Here is a 20351-nt window from a genome sequence, read left to right as displayed (position 1 = left end):
ATTTATTTTTCATTTATTTTTCTTTTGTAAGTATTTTTCTTTTCAACATTTCACAATAGTTGAAAAAAAAAGTATTTAAAGTACCAATTACCTTCCTGATGCTTATCTGACCAATTAGCTTGGAGCACTTTCCCACCTTTTAGAAATTAGTAGAGGGTTAACTCTTGCTGTGAATCCTAAATTTACAGATAAATCTTTCGAAAATCTGGCTTCAAAGGTTTCTTTTAAAATCTAAGCTTAAGAAGCAAATTTTCTAGTTCACCGAAAACAAAGACTCTTTGAAATCCAACGCAGGATTAATTTCTCTCAAGAAAGGGAGGTTACTTTGCAACATTTGAATTCTATTTTCATTTTGAGATGTTTGATGAGTGTGATGATTTTGTATTCTAACTTGGTAAGTACGACCTTGATCTCTGCACTTAATTTACTTTTCGTCAATTTTTAACCTGAAAACCCATGTACAAATTTGATGATTAAGAAAATGCGCTCAATTTAGATTCTAATCAACATCTTAAAATCTACTCAAATTTATGAGCATCTCTGCGTCAGTGACCTGGTAAGAGTTTTTTAGCCAGTTAAAATAATAAAAATTTGGAATAAGGATTAAATACAGACAGATTGAATCACCTATTTTTCAGGCTTGCATCATCTTCCAATTACTTTACATTGGATTGGCAAAGGCACATAGACAGTATGCTCATTACAAAGGTCCTAATCCTTATCACCATTTTTAATTGTTTATTTGGACGAGTTACCAGGGTAACTAATTCTATCGAATCCCTTGGTAACTACAATGTTGTGTTACTCGTCTCCTTCAATTCGACACATGTGCCGTTGGAAATCAAACGGATGCATTTGAAGCTTCGTTACTTCATCGGGCGCCAAATGGTCTTCGCAACACAAACGTGTGTCACTATCGGCTTCGCATCTTATAACATCGAAGATCAGTACGAAAGATTACTCTCCATCCTGGTGCATATTCACCTCGGCCAAAGATTCAATACTCCAGTTACCAGACCCACCAGTACAAAATATGAATCGAACCCAAAATGTTCACCCTTTTGTAGTCTGCCAAATATTATCAGTGTTATTTCCTATCTGCCATCACGATTCACCACTCTTACCAAAAATACTCTCTCCATGGAAATGATAGGCTATTTCCCTTATACCACGGATAAATTTGACATGTCTTCAGGGCTACGAAGGCATTCAAACGATGAATCTATCTTAGACATGGACAGTGACAAAGTCTTAAGAGATATTCTTCAATTGCAAGTCTCAAAGATTCTTCTTCTCAGGTTACCAAGCAACAATCCATTACTGACTTTATATCATCGAAAGATGTATTGGGACATTCTAAAATCCTATCCACGATTTTGTCTTTTCCAATACGATCTTTTAGATCTTGTGGTGGAAAAAATGCTGGATTTGATCCATTTCATGGATGATAATGATATCAGTATGGTGTTAGGTTGGTCAGATATAGACTCTTGGTCAATCTTTGTGAAGCATTCGCAATCTAATCCTAACCGTGCTTGGTTCTGGTACCTTGAATCACCCTTAACGTTAAGCTCCTTGAACAAATATTTCATCTCCAGGTCAACCCATTTGATTCGTTTCCATCGATTGTTCGCCTACCAAAAGTTAAATCAGATGTTCCCTTACTCTTCTATAACACATTCAGTTCAATTCTCCGATTTGAATGAAATTTTAAAAGACCCGTGGTTGAACTCAGGTTCTGATGTCATTGATCTGAACAACCCTCATTTACTTGGTCCAAACAGCTCTTTACAAATTGAGCTCCTTGAATCGACGATCCTTCCTCTCTGGTGGTCACAGCCTTTTAAAAGACTTTGTACTTCGACAAGGGAATTCTATGATCTGCTTATGTTTCTCTCACATTCAACCGTTGTTGAAGTATTTACTTATGGCTTACCGTATCGTTCCTCAGACACCCCACAAATTTATTTAGACGAAGTATCACCACGTGTCAAACGACCAGCATCCGTCAAAACATGTCCACCAGGGTTCGAACCTCATAAAATGGAATTCAACGGGACACTCCCCAGTTCATTACACTTTGATTGGAGATGTTTGCCTTGCCCACCCAAATCAGCCAAAAGTACTTACGGCAGTAACGCATGCGCATTATGCGAAGGTTATCTCATCCCGAACACCAAACAAACAATGTGTTTTGATCCTTACATGGATATTTACAATACACCTGGTCGTAGCTTTGGTACCATCTTGATTTCGTTTTCAGACATAGTTTGTTTGCTCCGTAACATCGTTGTTAACGCTACTGTGTTTCGTGATACGTCGCAATACACCGGTTGTCAGGGCAACGTCTTTCGGATCATCAGTTATCTGTTTAGGATCTTACTCCTTCTTGTTGATATCTCTATTCGTTATCTACTTACAAAAACCAACACCCACCATTTGTCATGCGCAATATTTCATCCCTGGTATTTGTCTGTTGACATGTTACGTCATCTGTTTGTCCAAAACTCAACTTATCTTATACATCTTCCATGCAAGAATCCGGATCTCCCGGCGCCAAGTCCGTATCACCAAAACTATTAATATTTTCATCTGGTTTGTCTTGGTGGTCGTGTACACACTTATCACACAGCTTCTCAGTCTTTTCTACGGCTACCCTTCCGTTAAACAACAGCTCCATGAGGACGAAAAGTTGAAGGAGATTTACTGCACCAATCTGCCGCACTTTAAAGCTACCATTGTTATCTTACTCATGGTGATCTTGACAAGTGGTGTCCAGGCTTTTCGAGCACGAAATCTACCGAAAATGTTCAACGAAAGCAATCGATATTTGTATTCCTGTTTCACAATCGCTGTCATTCTATTGGTTTATTTCCCAATCTCAGCCGGTCAAAAGAATCACATAAATATCTCAATGGTCAATTGTATGGTCATGATGTTGCTCTCCTTCGTGGATGTGGTCATTCACTATTGTTCGCAAGTCTATCTCATTGTCTTCCATGCTGATGAAAATAACGCACGCGAGTTCCGCAAAATTCGAATGAAAGCTGTCGAGAAAAATGCAAAGAAGGTCTTTGCTTTTGAAAAATGAGACAAAACTTCATTGTTACTTAAAGTTCGGTGCATTTTTTTCACCCGATACAAAGAATACCAGGAACCTATCATATTTTAAAACTTTCTTTTGTCTCTGGACTTGTATACAGTTGACGCTCTCTAATTCGACATCCTACTATTCGATACGCTCCATTATTCGATAATATTGAAAGTCTTTGTCAACAAGAAACTCTTATAAACGACGCTCTACTATTCTATACGCTCCCTTATTTGACAAAAATCCTGAAATCGAGTTAGAGAGTGTCAACTGCATATTGTTTATCAGAAGAAAGGCTTACTTAACGTTTAGCTCAAGCTGAAGCGATTAATTGGATAACAAAAACTTGTAACAAATTGGTAATTGGGTTGGTTTAAGTAGAATGTTAGATGAACCTTTATCTCAGGGACATGGTTAAAACAATTCTACATCATTTACATGAACATGTATGTATTCTAAAGTTTATGTTTATTGCTTACTATAACGTAATGTAAAATATACAATAATCGCCTAACGTTGTTATAAAAAGTGTCAGCTCAGCTCAGCTCAGGCTATTCCACATTGGCGAGATAAATAGCCTAAAGTTCCTGTATTGACACTGTTTTGACCAAACTCGTAGCCTAGTCGCTTAGTTTGCTTTTTATTAATTCTTAGTTTTTGGTGCCTTTTTTATGTTAGTAAATGTTCGTTATCTGAATAAAGATAAATTGAATTGCTATGAAAAATGTACAAAAGATATTTACAAAATACAGTGTGTCCAGGAAAAAAGAAAGTTGTAAAACCTCATACCGTTGATATCTCTGGGAGACAAAAATCTTGTGTCAAGGATTTCTTTATTCTCTCATGCTTTTTTCTGAACACACCTCATTATATGACTAACTTGAATTTGTCAATATTAAACTGAAAATATAAAGAATTATCTAAATAAATTGCCACTTAAGGTGGTAGTTAACTGAGAAATGGAAAAAGTCATTTTTTTACTTTTTTTGTAATAACTTTTGAAATATCTAAGATATGTCAATGAAACTTTCCACAATGGTAGTAAAACTATTAACAATGAAAAATATGAAAAAAAAATTCTAAAAATAGCACAGACGGGGGTGATACTGACTAGGGGGTTACGTACTATAATTTTCTCCATACAGGTTTTTAAAGACTTCTAAAACGTTTTAGCAAAAGATTTTTGGTATGGTGGTTGGTATTCATCAAAGGCAGAGGATAAGTGAAAAAAAAAATTTAAATTCTTTTCCAGGGGGTCTGGAACCTAAAAAACGTAATTTTTGAGATTTAGAACCAATGACAGATTTTTTTGAATTTTTTCTTCACTTGTCCTCTGCCAAATGGTACAAGAAACAACCCCTGAAAATTTCATGGAGCTAGCACTTGTCAATCCCGAGAAAAACCTGCATAGGCGTTAGCAAACCCCCGGAAACGCGTTTTGAGAAAATCAAGGAAAAAGACAAAAATGCGTATCATTTTAAGCTTGAAAGCTCTTTTTAAAAAATTTCTTCACTGAATAGTCATCAAACCATACAGGTTTCATAAATCAAAGATAAGAATTTCATAAAAATTGATAAATTATCCAAAAATCAACAAAAACATGTTGCGCTTAAGTCACGTAAACATAATAATTAATAGCAAAGTTTGTGGTGATCTTGCGAAAACATCAAATTTGGGTGGAAACTGCCAGAAAAATGTGACCAAATGTTCATTAATAGTCCAGGGTGACTCTCTGTAGGTATAAAACTTTTCTGATGCATATTTTTATCCATATAGACTTGAATTGACAATGAGCGGACTTGACACCGAAAGCGGTTTGAGTGGTCAAGTGTCAGATGACAATGGGCCATTCCAGAAAAAAAAAATTACCCCCTAATGGATGACATCAATTTTTTAAATAAATTTTGGCACGGAATTCCAGGCAAACTTTAAAGAGAAAGTATCGGAATTCCATGAATTTTACTTAATTTTGCATTAAAGTATTGGAATTCCATGATTTTTTTAGGTTAAGGTAACGGAATTCCACTGTTTTGATAGGTATTTTATAAATTTGTTACGGAAATTCCGGACTTTTTTGAAAGCAATTTGCTACGGAAATTCCATGTCGTCCATTGGGGGGTAACGAATAAAAACTGGAATGGCCCAATGCGTGTCTCGAGAAGTTACTTCCAGTTCATTAAAAAGCACATTTCCATCTTTGTTACATCATGTTGTGCTTGGAAATATCTCATTTACATTTAACTTCACTACAAAACATAATGTCAGTCACTAAAAGCGCGATGTTGATGCCCAAAACAAAATGGCGACAAATTGAAAGTTTTTCGCAGAAATCCTACAACATAACCAATGTACAGCAACTTTCTAGCTTCCTTAGAGTCTATTATTCATTTAAATGAAACATTTCCATCAAAGAGATTAAGTTTCGATCTAAAACTTGCAGAAACTTGCCAAATATTCTGTAGAATCATGCTTACAGCTCTGTTTTTCGGTTTGTTTTGATATATTGCACTACTGAGGCTACCATCTTTAATTTTAAGGATGACGTAATGCCACGGGAAAAAACATTTTGACGCTCGAAAAGGGCGTAAAAAGAGCTTTCTTTTTGGCGTATCACATTGCTATGTTCCGGCCAAGATTGAAGAAATAAGTCCTTAGCAACGGGATTTTTTCTGTTGCTAGGGTGATTTTTCAAGCACCCAGCAGGATAAAAATGCTCACTGCGGCCTGAATGATAAAGATATCGCTCTGAAATTTTCAGGAGATGTTCAGAAAGGCCTAAGGATCTCGAAACTTCCAAAAACCAAAATTCGACAATTTTTTCGATGATTTTCCATTTCTCAGTTAACTACCACCTTAACTCCTCAAGGTGGTTTCCCACTGGAAATGCTAAAATGCTCAATATTGGTCCAATAAACTTGATATTTGGTCACATGAAAGTATTTGAGGTAAAAATAAATTTTTTAAAAAAAAAATTTCAATTTCCCTAATTTTCCTCATTTTGAGCATGATTTATTAGCCATTTAGAGGGCTCCATTCTGCAGTAAATGGAGGACGCAATTTTGATCAGAATGTTTTCAAATTTTGCAGGTGCATTTTATATAGAATTTTCCATGTTCCCTATAAATTTCTAAGAGTTTGGACTATTTTTTGTTGAGCTATGCTATTTTAAGTACGCAGTTATTAATTTGGCAAAACTTGGAGAAACTTCAAATCGTCACATTGAGCTCAATTATTTTGCTGTCTTAAAGAAATTTATAGGGAACATGCAAAATTCTAATATAAACATTCCCTGAAAATTTCAAGTGAAAAACTCAAACCGTTCTTGGGTTATTTTCTGCAGACTTTCTAAAAATTAAATGGAGAAAATCACGTTTAAAGTTTTTTCTTTACATTTTAGCCAAGAAAAGGACAAAGAAGGTCTAATTGACCAATCTTTTTGCTTTTTTCTAAAAGTTGGACATATCAGCACTCATTTAAAGTCGATGCAAAACTGGGTTTTCTCTTTTGTTAAGTAACCTGAACCTCCGATATGAGCCACCTTGAAAATTACGCCATACATAAAGATATATTTCACGGACCACGGACGTTTATCACAGACCTTTTATTTCAACCAAGGTCAAGCCATCGTCGAACCTTCCTCCGTCGACACCCATTTGATATCTCATACTCCCTTTCCTTCATACCGATGTTCTACTTGCCGGTCTGTTCATTTGAATTAGTGTTTTCTTTTCAGTACTTTTTCTCTTTTTCTGAGAACGAAATTTCTTCCGTTGCACTACAATGATTCCCACTGCACAGACGCACGTAATCAGGATGAGTATTCCGCCACCAATGGCTGTCAATGCAATAATGTCAAGACCAAAAATAATGTTCTTTGTTTTTGATTCTTCTTTTGGTGTATCTTTCTTACTGCTTTTGGCTGAAAAAGAATGAAAACAATTATTATCACATGATTCATAAAAACGAAAAATGATTTTAAACAGCCGTAATCTTTTTTTTAGCCTATGACCACAGTCGAGGGCGACCCAAAGGCTTCCTTTTCTCTTGGGTAAATTAATGCGTGGAAAGGAGGGAACGTCAGCAAAATTTGTTTTTTAAATAACTCTAGTTTGGCTAATGGTATAAACATGAAATTTGGACCAAAGTTGCATATCATTAATAAAAACATTTTTGCATAATCCTTTTTGTCAAATTTTGCTGACGTCAGCAGAAATCAGCAAAATACGAAAATTTGCAATAAAGTGCTGACATCAGCAAAATTTCAAAAAACTTTTGTTTAAAAATGATACTTTTAATGATGTGCAACTTTGCTCTAGATTTCATGTTCATACCATTAGCCAAATTGGAGTTATTTAAAAATCAAGTTTTGCTGACGTCAGATTTTTCGCAAAATTGGCAAAAACTAAATTTAAGTAACACCGATTTTAATGTTCTACATCGTAATGCGCTTCTTTAAAGGTATAATTTATTATGCTAGGAGGGGTGGAACTGCCTCCGGAAAAATAACGAAAATTTGGACACGCATTAATTTACCCGAGCTCTAGCTGTTTACCCAAAGGTAGGGGAGGGCACCACTCCTTTCCCTGAATTTCTCCACTTACCCTTGATCCGTCTCTTTAGTTGCTGAGTATCAAGCAGAGAGGCATCAAGTACCATTTTAGGAATCTTTGGTATGACCCGGCTGGGGATCGGACCCACAACCTTGCGCGCCATAGCTGGATGCTCTACCTTCATGCTACGACCGCTAAACACTACGTCGTAAATCTTAAGATCTGTATATATTCTCTCCAAGTCCACCTTATTTCTTAACAGCTAACAGATTTCTCCTGTAGCTGGGAAACAGTAGTGCATTTTAAAGGTTCGCATTTTTGTTTTGTTAATCAACTGAGTAAGGTTTTGAGGCCTCAAAATAGCCCAAAAATCAAGATACTCTGGTTTGAAGCCGAAATTGAAGTTGTGTATGGGGTATTAGATAACTTACCAACGATAGGAGTTTTATTAGTTCTCAGTTTTTGTATTTCACTGTACGCGCTTGTTCCGACCACGTTCGTTGCTCTTAGCCGAAATTCAAACAACGTATCTTCATCTAGATTACTGAAAGTGTATTTGGTAATGGCTTTGTGTACCTCCACTCGGTCCCATTCTTTTTGACCGATTTGTCGTTTCTCGATAAAAATGGACTTGATTTGACCGTTAGCTTTGTCTAGTAACCATAACAACGTGATGTGATGTTTACCGATATCTTCTGTATTGAGGAGGGCTGGAGCATCTGGGATACCTAAAAATAAAGATGTGATGTTATCGGTTTAGTTGATCCTGGAGAAATCCTATGAAATATGATTCTTCTTTTTATCTTAAATTTCAAATCCCTTCCTGTTGGTTGTAATGTAAAATTTAGCAAAGCTATCATATAAAAATAAACGGTCTTCATATTTAAGTTAAGAGGTTTTAGTCTCGTTTGGTATCAAATTGTACCATTGTAAATGTTAGCGTTGGAATCATCTTTCATTTCTTTCACTCCTCATAAACAACTCAAAAAGGTCGCGCGGGTGAAAACATATCTCAAGTTTCAATGACATTTTATAGCTTATCTTTACCAAGCAAAAATTGGGCAAAAATTAAAACCGACTACACGTTCGAAGGATGGACGATCTTATAAAAAACGCGTAGCTTGGAACTCAGCTTGTCAAAAGTTCTAAAGTAGCCTGGATTGATTTTATCTTAGCAGCCGCTGTTCTTTTTTCTTTTTCTGATGAACGAATAGCTGGTTATTCACGAAGTTGCGTAGGATTACAACACTGGGGGACATAATAGGATGGTGTTTATCAATGAAGTGTCATAATCAGTTGAAAAGGTCAATTTGTAAAAAAAACTCTCTTGAATACATATACTATAAATGTCGTGACGAAACGTCGAATAAACAATTTACAGGATACAGTTGCTTCAGAACTGTCAAGATTCGAAAACAGTTTTTGACAGGCAATCGATCTGGTGTATCTACTATCATTGTATTGCTTGTCGAGATCCTCCAAAATTATGTTAAATTTAAGTATGCAGCTAGAATACTTCCTTCTCGTGTACATTTTTAAAAAAAGAACAAAGTTGACAAAATCGAGAATCGAAGATTCTATAAAAAAGCGACTTTAAATGATTTTAGACATAGTTTTGGAAACGAAAACCAACTTACTATGGCCTTCGATAGTGAATTTAGCTTCTGCATAACCAATCTTATTTTCTGCTTGACATCGATACGTTCCCCAATGCTTTGGAGTAACATTTTCAATTCTCAACACCGAGGTGGAGCGTTCTTTGCCATCATAGTATTGAAAACGTGTTCGGGAAACAGAAAAATCACCCTTCTTCGTAGTGGGGATGAGTTGGATTTGTTCGTAGTTGTGAGTAAATAACCATTCGAAGGAGACTTTAGGGTAACCCATAGCAACGCATTTCAGCTCAACGCTTTGTCCAATGTTGACATGGACTCGAGGTTTGGGTACAAGCATCATTGGTTTTGCTGAAAAGGAAATTTCAAAATCTTTTTGATCACTGATATTAGTAATATGCTATTAGAAGAAGTCTTGAAGCAAGAGTTAAAGAGCATAATCTAGTCTTATCAATGTCGATTTAGAAATCAAATATACACTTGGAGTTCTTAAAACCTGTTTCTGGTCGGTATTGAAATTCAGTATCGTTTTCCGATAGGATGGAATTTCACCTGGAATTTACCTCCTTCGTAAATCACAAAGTATAAATCTCGAACACCTTTTTCACGAATCAAAAATCAATCAAAATGAATCACAAATCAAGAAAAAATTTGGAATAAGCCAGAAATATATCAGAAATAAATTGTTGAACGGTGAAAAAGAATGCGGCTACTATATTTTGATTTTTCCCGACATGTTTCGGACTCGGTCCGTTCTCAAGGGAATTTTATCAGAAATAAATTAAAATCTCGTACATCAGCTTGGGATCAGCTTTTGAGTAATTTGTCCATCGCAAATTCAGGGTATGTCTCAAGGCAAGGAAATTTCTGTTTTCTGAATTTTAGCAATGCTTTTTGTAGGTATTTTCTTTAAAGCATCTTTGTTATTGTTTCTGTGACAAAATGACTTTCAAAACAAGTTTAGGGAGGCCATTTGTGGCATCTGACACGAGGTTTGTCGCGTGCAAACCTTTTGAAAGCAAAGAAAAATATAATTTTATCAAAAGAAGCCATTTAAAACATCCCCTTCTCACAGACCCACTGGGAACCCTTCCCACTGGAAAAATATCGTCCCCGGGTGGAAAATTATCGTCCCATTTTTGTCGCCACTGAAAATAATCAAATAAACCAATCTTCACTTCAAAAAATTATGCTTTTTTTCTAATCCCCACTGAGTTTTCTGACTTGAAAACAAAAGAATTTAAATCCTCAGCCATAAAAAATATGGGAATAACAATCCCAATCGAGTTTCAGTCCGTTACTTTTACCTCCACGGGTCTGTGAGAAAGGGGTGTATTAATAGGAAAATTTGTAAATATCGCAAATCAATTTAAGATTACAGCCATGGATAAACACGTTCCCTTTTTTGAAGTTATTTTGCTACCAGAAATTTCACCTAAAGCTGATCTTAGCCTTGCACTGAGAAATAGACTATCCATGAAGATTCGAATTTGTCAGTTGAAAAGGTTGAAAATTTAATTTCGAGTTGAAACTGGAAATACTCTTACCTTCAACATTGACCTCCACTTCTCTTGACACCTGTCCGGCAATATTTTTTGCAACACATAGATACTGTCCGATATCATTTACAGACAAACTATTAAATGTTATGATATTCCTCTTCTTGTATTGGTTATTTGCAAAGTTCTCCTGAATATCCATGACAGTGTCTTTGGTGAAATTGCCGTGGATTTTGATCCATGTTAAAGTAAAAGGGTTCGGACTGTAGGCTTCACAGATTGCTTCTTTTTTGTATGTTAGTGGTGCAGAGACTGAGAGTGGGTACACATGCTTGATTGTTGGTGGACCTGAAAAGTAGAATTTAACGGGTAGAAGATAAAAATAGAAATATGAACAATTTATTCATTGGAAAAACTTAAAAAAATTAGAAAAAAATAGAACAGGGAAGACTGAGTCAAAATTTACTGACTCTTATTGGAAGAAAGACTGCATTGTACGTTACGCTAATGTCTTCTAGTGAAGTTATGTATCTGAAGATAAGGCGAAGTGACTTAGACGGTTTTGAACAAATCGCAGCTTTGGCCCGCAAAATCAAGGACGGCAAAAGTACTGATTCACTGTCGTTCTCAGTAAGGGTCTACAAAAATAAAAAACCGGCTGCGTTGCAGAAAAACACAAGTACTCGCTATGACAGTGGGAATATAGAAGGGCTTTTTACAAAGACGTGACTTTTTCTTCAAGATAAGTCTCCTTGCATTTGTAGATGCTCTTTTAAATGTGAATATGTGACGTATAAAAAGAATAGCATGAAAAGCTAGCTTTACAGTAATGTGTATTTTTTGGATGAAATCGTAAGTAGGATTTAAGATATAACCGTTATCAAAGTTCGCGATATTCGCTAATAAAGAACCCTTTGATGAATGTCGAGTGTCATTAATGTGCTAAGTGCTCTTCTACCAGATATAGAAATAGTTGCCCGAGACGTATTTTGTACGTTCAAAAGATGATTTTGATGGTATGTGGTAAAAAGGTGTCTTCTGTCAAAATATTGCTACAAACAAGCAGAAATATTTTTCGTCCAGGAAACAGAATTACCACTCAACGAAATGAAAACACAAAATTGTTGTCGTAAAATCCTCCAATAAATTGTTTGGAAGTTAAAAAAAAAATATGTGACAAACAAAAAAACTAAGGAATTTCTATAAGGAGCAGTAATTTTTAGCTGTGCTTCGGTTGTTCTTATTTTAAGTTTTTGTCCCTTCACAAAATTATGAATGCCGACCTTGCTTCAATAGATTGATACTCGGGTGCTGTATGCTAGTCATATAAGAACTATGAGAATTAAATATTGACCGGTGGACTGGACTTAAATTGAACTTACTGACAATGATGACATCATAATTAGCTAATGTCTTGACTCGTTTTCGTTCTTTGATTTCATTTCCTTTCCTATACGTGAAAATGATATCGCATTCCCAATTCCCAGTATCGGTCAATTTGCTGTTCAATAACTGGATAGAGGTACCACTAGCTCTGTGAATCCTATTGCGAAAGTTTTTATGAATTTTCATTTCTCCAAGATGATTGTAACTGAATGCTGTGTATTTGTAGTTTGAATATGCGTTTGTTGTCCATATTACTGATTGGAATCGACCCGCGGTATTATTCTTGCATTGCAATGTCAGCGGTACACCTTCTTTGCCATAAACTTTGACTTTGTGTTGTCCTATGAAGAACAATATATGATTTTTAAAAGCTTTTACAGAGAGATGAGAACTTTTTTCACCATCGTCAGTCATCCTTCGGTCTAGGTCTGAGAGGTCATTAGTTTCCAAGTAGTGATCAATTTCAGGGTATCTTTCTTATGGAGAAGAAGTGTGGAGTAACGAATAACGAATAACGAATAACGAATAAAGGCCCCCAAAAAACGAGAAATAAAATTCGGAAAGATACTATAATTTTAGAATCATCTGTTTTACAGTATTATTGCATTTTTAAAGATATTTCCAGATTTTTCCATTGGAAAGCTTCTTTCATATTAGCATTTATATTTAATCTTAAAAATTTAAATTAAATTCATGAACAAAATGATACTTACTGGATCCTGAAATCAGCGAAATGCAACAGATCGTTAACAAAAAGTAACTTCTAATAGAAATATCCATATTTTCGAAAGCCAAAATATTCTTGATGTTTGAAATCTTTATCTTGATAAACGATAACGTAATCAAGTCAAAAATTTGTAGCAGTACTTAGATTGTTACAGACATCAAGGAGGAAAGTTTACGAGCTTGTGTTAGTAATCCATTAGACAAACGAATTTTCTCAATAAAGTACACGTTACCAAGTCTTATATAGTGTTAAAAGCGTTTATAAAAACTACTTGACCAACTATGAAATTATACAACCGAACACGATATATCAATAAAGTCAATGAGGTTTGAAAATTACGTGTATTGAGTACACGCGCCTATCTGCTTTACACTCGAATCTCAAGAAATCCTTATCGATCACTCATATATTTTTTGACACTACTCCACCGTTTGAAACTTGATCAAAATGAATCGAGTAAGAAATTCTACTCGCGATGATATTTTCATTTGAATTGACAATGAATCTATGACTTTGTTTACAAAATCAATAAGCTCAAATGATTAAGTTTTCTACCGTTGTGACTTTTTTGTAAACGTAACTTGATAATAACACTCTGAAAGACAAAAAAAGTCGGACTTGCTTTTTATTTTTGTCAGCTTCCTAAACCTTACGTTAAATCAACAATGACCTGTTCGTTGGGTAAACAACCAAAACCGATTGACGTATCGAAGCTAAGACCTTTTGATGACTTTTTATTATCTTTATCACCATTCTAAACCTATTTTAAGACAGTAGTAAAAAACATTTCCAAAAATTATCCGCGAGGGATTAAAATAATCACTTAGAGAAAATTTCATAGATACTGTAGTCTCCAATAAAAATCAGGAGATAATTTCGTTAGTTTTACTTTCACTCTAAAACTAAAATCTAGACAATAAATTTACAAAATAATTTTAGAAAGAAAAATTATACATACTAATTTTCGAGCTAATAATTTTCATTATTAAATTTTGAAAGATAAAGGTAACGCTATCTTTATGGGTATATTTTTCAAGCTTGCCAAAGTGTACTGTCAAAATCAGCAAAGATGAGAAAAATTGCACTCGATACCAAAAATAACGTTGACATACTGAGCTATGGTGTATGATTTAGAGAACGATTGGGAAACTTTTTGGTTCAATAACAATGACATGCCTAAAAATGAAGATAGAAAGGTGAATTTCATCAACACAAGTTTCTTATAAGAACAATCTATATAAGAACAAGGCTTTGATGGCTAAATTATTAAAAACAAGAACATTTTAAGGCTTAGAACTTGCAAAGTTAAGAATTTCAATTGCAATTCTACTATAAAAGAATAATGAGACACACTGAAGTTCTCTCCCCCTGAGTTGATCGAAATGCAATATTTCTTAATTTTCTTTTTCTTCCTGGCCAAAAGGTTTTGACTGGATAACTGTGAGACAGGGGTGTGAGAATAGGTTATTCCTACCTCTCCTCATCCTGGTGGTATCGTGTTCTTCTGAAGGAAGATTTGCACGGTATAATGTTTCGTTTATAATCACGACAAGACGGAGTCAGTGAACCTTTTTTACTCTTCAAACGATCTCTGCTCGGAATAACTAGAATACAAAAGGTAGGATACAAGGTTTAAAAATACTCTTGAAAAACTCCTTTTCAATGATGCATAAATATGTTCAGCTTATCGAGCCCCACAAATCTAACGTTTAGGTATACTGAATATAGGGAGTGCCATACTTTGAAAATTCGAACATTCTGAACATCCGAAGGTTTCAAAAATTATAAACGTTCCTATAAATCAAACGCGTAATATTTGTAAAATGATTTTTACCCCATTTTTCCTTTTTGCTGAGATAGTCATCCCAAATCTTTCGATCGATTGGCATGTTGTAATCAAAATGGCCGACAAAATACACAACTTTCTTTGCAGTGTTGACGACCATGCCCATCCCATATTTCTTCACTTTTTCACCAACTAGTTGATTGATCAAGCCTTTTGATGGCTTCTTTGGGTCACGCTCCCTAAATTGTGAATAAAAATTATTTCCACCATCGAATCTGTCATTAACTTTAATAAAGTTGTATGGACATTTACTGTCTCGTTAAATCGCTACAGGAAATTAACCCAATTTCTAGCCAAGGATTTAAACTACCATACAGATTCTTTGCACAAGACATCCCTGGATGCTGGATGTTCCGAAGACTCATTTAGTATCTTCAACCAGCAAGGGAGATCTTGTACCCAGAGCCACTGGCACCACTTAGTGTTCCGTTCGAGTTTGCCAGTAATAAGTTGGAGATTTGATATTTCACAGAAAAGTGCTACCAAGGGGTATTTCGGGTCCCGTATCTTCCGAAGGACTTTTTTGTTCGCCTTGAAATTTAAAAAACTTCTTAACCTAAGGTTGAACTACTACTGGTGTAAAAATGAACGTTATAGCATAAGTAGAAAAAAAGCTAAATTTTTGCAATCGCAAATTTAACCGCTAAAAATCGCGAATTTTTCAACCAAAAATACATTCAAATATAGCGCTTTTGATTCTCTGAAACAAGCAAAAAAAAATTCCATAATTATATTTGACTATCAAAAGTTACAGGCGTTCTTGTTTCCACTGCCAATTATATCTGGACAGACTTTAGAGAAAATTCTTTGGATCGATTTATTATCAGTGACTTAAGGGTCAGGTAAAAGTGTAGGGTAGAGTGTTGACTTACTGGTACCACGCCCATAAAGGATAGTCACAAGTGATGGCGTCAATAAATTGTTCTACGGTGGAATACCAAGCTTGAAATGTATTTTCACCGTTCTTTGTATCTGCATGTTTAGAATCATCATTAGGAGAATTGATGGCTTGCGTTAGTGCCCAGTTCTCAGCTTCTAATGACAGTTCATCATCCCATGTGAGGTTTTCGTCACCAAAAGCTGCTCGTATTTTGTTGATTCCCTCAGAGCATGCTGGACCATATCCACGATATACCCAGAGGTCAGCCTCCTTTCGAACGAATACACCACCCTGAGCACTGACAACTAAAATACATTGAAAGAAACAGATAAATCACGGTTGGAGTTTAGTATGTTTGGGAATTTTTTATTTGCCATGTTTAGTTTTTTGAGGTACATACATTGAAATTGAAAGAATTCGTTCAACACATATACACAAACATGTGAAAAAATGTAGCTAGAAAACCAGTCTATATTGCTGAGAGATATTGGGGCTGTTCTAGATCACAATGAAAATGTAACATCTTATTAGGAAAGTCCGTAATTTATATATGAGGACAATGCACAACCTCGTCGTTCCCTGCGTATTTATCAGCTTTTTGATGGTGTTACTGCGCTAGATATAATCATGAACATATAAACGACTGGACATCCATCTCCTTTGTCTTTTTGTAGAAAGGGCTGCTAGCTTCGTTGCCGCCTCGTTAAAAGCATAAAATGAAACAATAGATTTTGATGATATACCACTTGGGAGTACCTTGCTAACAACGTCAAAACTTCGACAAAAGTCTCTGTTGCTCTACTCTTCTCAAGTCTTTTATCTATATCATAACAAAGATAACAGAGGCAAAATCATCGTCAGCTTGTCAAAACTCCGACTAATATTTCTAAATTTTGACTTAAAAGTGTCTAATAATTTTAGAGAGTGTCGCATTCTAATTTCGATATTCTTATAACACAGGCTCTAAACTTTGGCAAGCTATTTTTTTCAAGTCATAAAAAAAATTATTGGAGTGACAAAAGGGATTCAAAAGTATACACGCAGTTGAAATTCTGCATTTTAGAGTTGAAAATGTTGATAAAATATGTTACAAACTTGTGAAAAAAATTGAAAATAATTTTTTTGTGCATTAGGAGTAATGTTCAAGCTCTATCAATCTTTTACCTAAATAATTCAAAGAAATAAAATTATGACGGAATATTGTCGGATTTTTCATACCAATTTTGAAATACAGGCGGCAACGAAGCTCGCTTCAAAGAGACAATAAAAGGTAGATGTCCAGTCGTTTATATGTTCATGATATAATTCTCTGGCGTCAATCAGTAATGTAAATAAAGCCTGGGATACACGGGGACGAGGTTGGACAATGCAGTGTAGAAGAAAAAAAACAAAAGTTGAATAATGATAGTACTAGGACATATAGTTGCAAAGTAGTAAGAGAACCAACATCTTACTTGTCGTAATGAAGAGAGCTTCCAACAACATCTTATTCGTCGAAAGATTAAATCTCACTTGTAAATTGAGGGCAATAAAAACACAAGCTTTTTACTTCCTTGCTCGAACCTTTCTTGTTTAAGCTTGTTTGAAACCTCTTTGAAAATTTCTTATTGATTGCACTGTCAGTTTAAATCACGAGACATGTTTATTTGTTGTCAAAAGTATTCGTTGACGATTTTGCACTCCGTCTCTCTTTGGTGCTATATCTCGTCACTATAATACTTAAGCAATTTAATAAACAGCATCATCTTATATCATGCAGAGTGACATCATTGACTTTTAATTAATTCCAATCTATTTTCCTCATTGGTGCGTTTAATAAACCAAACCAAACATCAAGCTTACGAAAGAAAACTTTCGTCACCTTATTTTTAGAATATTTTCTTATTTTTAACTTAGATGATTCTAGAACCAGATCTACACTACAACATTATCTTCGGCAAGCATAAACTGCCACGTATTACTTAGGTAAAAGATATAGGTGCGGGTGGTAATGGTTCGATTATTTTTTACCTTCCCAAGACCCTCAAAGAATTACAAAACAACAAAAGGTCAAGGTAGGGGTCGGTATTTCTCACATTTTTGGTCTATTTAAGGGTAAAAAAAACATGAAATTGTCAAAAGAATCACTCTCTAAGGAAATATTATTTGAAAATCGTCTCTCTTAGGCTATGGGTGACTTTTTCCCAGAAATTTAGTCTCTAATCTAAAATGGTCGCTTTTGAGAGGTCTGTTCCGCACATAAACGACCTTCTTCAACCCAAGTACCCCCGTCTGCTCTCCCCAGAGGGACCATGCCGGTCAAACCACACCGTCCTTTTTTCTGCACCAAGCTGCTGGTACTGTCGGCACAAATCTGACAAACAGAGAGCGGGCAAATTATGACCAACGTCAAAGCGGCCATCCGGTCCCGATAATCTTCCTTACAGCCAGTGAAAACTAAAACCAAAAGTTAGTGGAAGTGGTTCTGCATAAGAGATTGATTAGCGGATACGTCAATTTGATCAAACCACTACACTACAGTATGTACCGTGAAAAGCACAGGTCGAAATCATATATCGACGCTGTGCCGACGAATCGAGATTCAATCAGCGCGCAATCAACGAAGACAAAAGTAACCATGACGACCATCCAAGATCTTGGATGAAGTTCAAAGTTGGTATTTTTATTCCCGTGGTTGAAAACACAACTAAAAAATATCATCAGTGCTTTTTAAAAAGAGTCAGTGATAGAGAATCATAACACAAAGTCTGTCATTATTTCGATTCAGTTAAAGTGACATTTCCATAATTAATAGTTTAGTAATTACTGTTATACATTTGGGGATCATCATGTAAAAGATCAATTACACTTAGAGGTTTCTGGGGAATTCGTAAATAGTAAACTGCATACTGATATCATACTAAACTGATACAGTCTGCTAGACATTATTAAGGTAATATTTGCTCTTCATCTTTGATTCTTTCTACAGTGATTAGATTGACACATGCGCGATAAAATTTCTATTATTGGTCTTCAGAGGTTAATATATTCTTTGAAAACTTAACCTCTGATACTCAGGGTATACATGTATGAGACCCCCAAGCGGCACCCCTAATCACGCCATCACGCAAAAAAATTTCTCCATCACGCATCACGAAAATCGCTAAAATTTGTCATCACGCAAAAAAATAGCCAAAAATAGCCCAAATCACGCTAGCCTATACTAGACGTCACCCGCGTTTTTTTACGCAATAAACGATAGATGAAAAATCCCGGTTTTTAGTGAGGTACTCGCTAAAATCACGCATCACGCCTCAAATTTTTTGCCTTATCACGCATCACGCCAAAACCTTGATCACGCAATCACGCCAAAAAAAATCTCTAATCACGCCATCACGCAAGAAAAAAGTCCCAATCACGCCATCACGCAAACCGCTGGGGGGGGGGGGGGGGGGCTCATGTATGCGGTTTGTTATAAATGCGGGTGGTAGAGTGGTGGTACATAAAGTCAACTCAAGGCGCAATTTTTCGTGACAAAAATACACCGCGCTTTATTCAAACGCACTTTCACTTTCGTTTTTACAAACACATCACTCTTTTTGGCCCAGCAGCGCAGCGTAGTGGGCCTTTCATCTGCACAGTGCCCGTACGTTTGTTAGTTAGTTACGCAAAGCAATTAGGCGGTGTTCCGCGAGAGTACATATATTTTCCAGGCTAAACTTAGCGCTATAATGTAGAGGGATTGACAGGGATCGTCATAGCGCTATAATGTAGAGGGATCGACAGGGATCGTCATAGTCAATTTTGTCTGTCGGCTAGCATACAATTATCTATCCTCTAGCAAAGCCGAACAAAGCCATATGTTGATATATGGCTGAAGACTGTATCTTGTTATTGTCTGTATTTCGTATAGTCTACCACCTACATAGACTATCTTCAAGTCAACGTGGAGTGTTCAGCGTGATCTCTTTTTCTCTCAAAGACTGAGAAGTAAAGAGTTCAAGAAGTAAGAAGATAGATAAATCAAGATTTTACTGTCACTGACTGCTGCTGCCATTCATAAAGGTAAATCTCTATTGTGTGCTCCAGTAGTATCATAAGAATATTGACCTTTTGCAACAAGACACTCTGCTGCGAAATACAAAAAATCTGCAAGGTTAATTCTCAAATTAAGGGCTAGGTAGGAGGGGGAAAGAATCAGGCAATTCCACTTATACAAAAAGTGCAGCGCCGGTCACTATTGGGTTGTTTGGTGTCTGCCTTTATTTTGAAAACAGCTATTCTATCGATTACGTCGGTCGGTCGATACTCGAAACCAATGATCTCAGTCGAACGGAACCAATGGCCGAACCAGATCGAACGCAATCAAACGATTAAAATTGATTGTCCTTTTGCAACAAGACACTCTGCGAAATACAAAAACTCTGCAAGGTTAATTCTCAAATTAAGGGCTAGGTAGGAGGGGGAAAGAATCAGGCAATTCCACTTATACAAAAAGTGCAGCGCCGGTCACTATTGGGTCGTTTGGTGTCAGCTTTTATTTTGAAAACAGCTATTCTATCGATTACGTCGGTCGGTCGATACTCGAAACCAATGATCTCAGTCGAACGGAACCAATGATCGAACCAGATCGAACGCAATCAAACGATTAAAATTGATTGGCCGTTTGCAACAAGACACTCTGCGAAATACAAAAACTCTGCAAGGTTAATTCTCTCAAATTGATGGCTAGGTAGGAGGGGTAAGAATCAGGCAATTCCACTTACAAAAAGTGCAGCGC

The 20351-nt window shown here is 35.9% G+C and overlaps 2 protein-coding genes across 2 annotated transcripts; both read right to left on the bottom strand.

Moving 5' to 3' along the window:
* Window positions 1–6591: 6591 nt before the first annotated feature.
* Window positions 6592–12919, bottom strand: LOC136817180 (cell adhesion molecule-related/down-regulated by oncogenes-like). The gene is made up of 6 exons (XM_067073515.1): window positions 12853–12919; window positions 12136–12480; window positions 10802–11101; window positions 9279–9605; window positions 8073–8369; window positions 6592–7010 (listed from the first exon to the last, which is right to left on the bottom strand). Exons 1-6 carry the CDS (start codon window positions 12917–12919, stop codon window positions 6769–6771), a joined length of 1578 nt encoding a protein of 525 aa, XP_066929616.1. The 3' UTR covers window positions 6592–6768.
* Window positions 12920–13708: 789 nt separating this feature from the next.
* LOC136817160 (uncharacterized) lies at window positions 13709–17208 on the bottom strand. Its single transcript, XM_067073499.1, has 5 exons — window positions 17047–17208; window positions 15585–15897; window positions 14701–14891; window positions 14341–14470; window positions 13709–14042 (listed from the first exon to the last, which is right to left on the bottom strand). The coding sequence occupies exons 1-5, from the start codon at window positions 17075–17077 to the stop codon at window positions 13997–13999; spliced, it is 711 nt and encodes a 236-aa protein (XP_066929600.1). The 5' UTR covers window positions 17078–17208; the 3' UTR covers window positions 13709–13996.
* Between the last annotated feature and the right edge of the window lie 3143 nt (window positions 17209–20351).

The sequence above is a fragment of the Clytia hemisphaerica genome, unplaced genomic scaffold, assembly GCF_902728285.1.
Source record: "Clytia hemisphaerica strain Z4C2 unplaced genomic scaffold, Clytia hemisphaerica genome assembly, whole genome shotgun sequence".
Taxonomy (NCBI): Eukaryota; Metazoa; Cnidaria; class Hydrozoa; order Leptothecata; family Clytiidae; genus Clytia; species Clytia hemisphaerica.
Note: the sequence above shows the minus strand (reverse complement) of the source record. Positions and strands in the feature narration are given on the sequence as shown.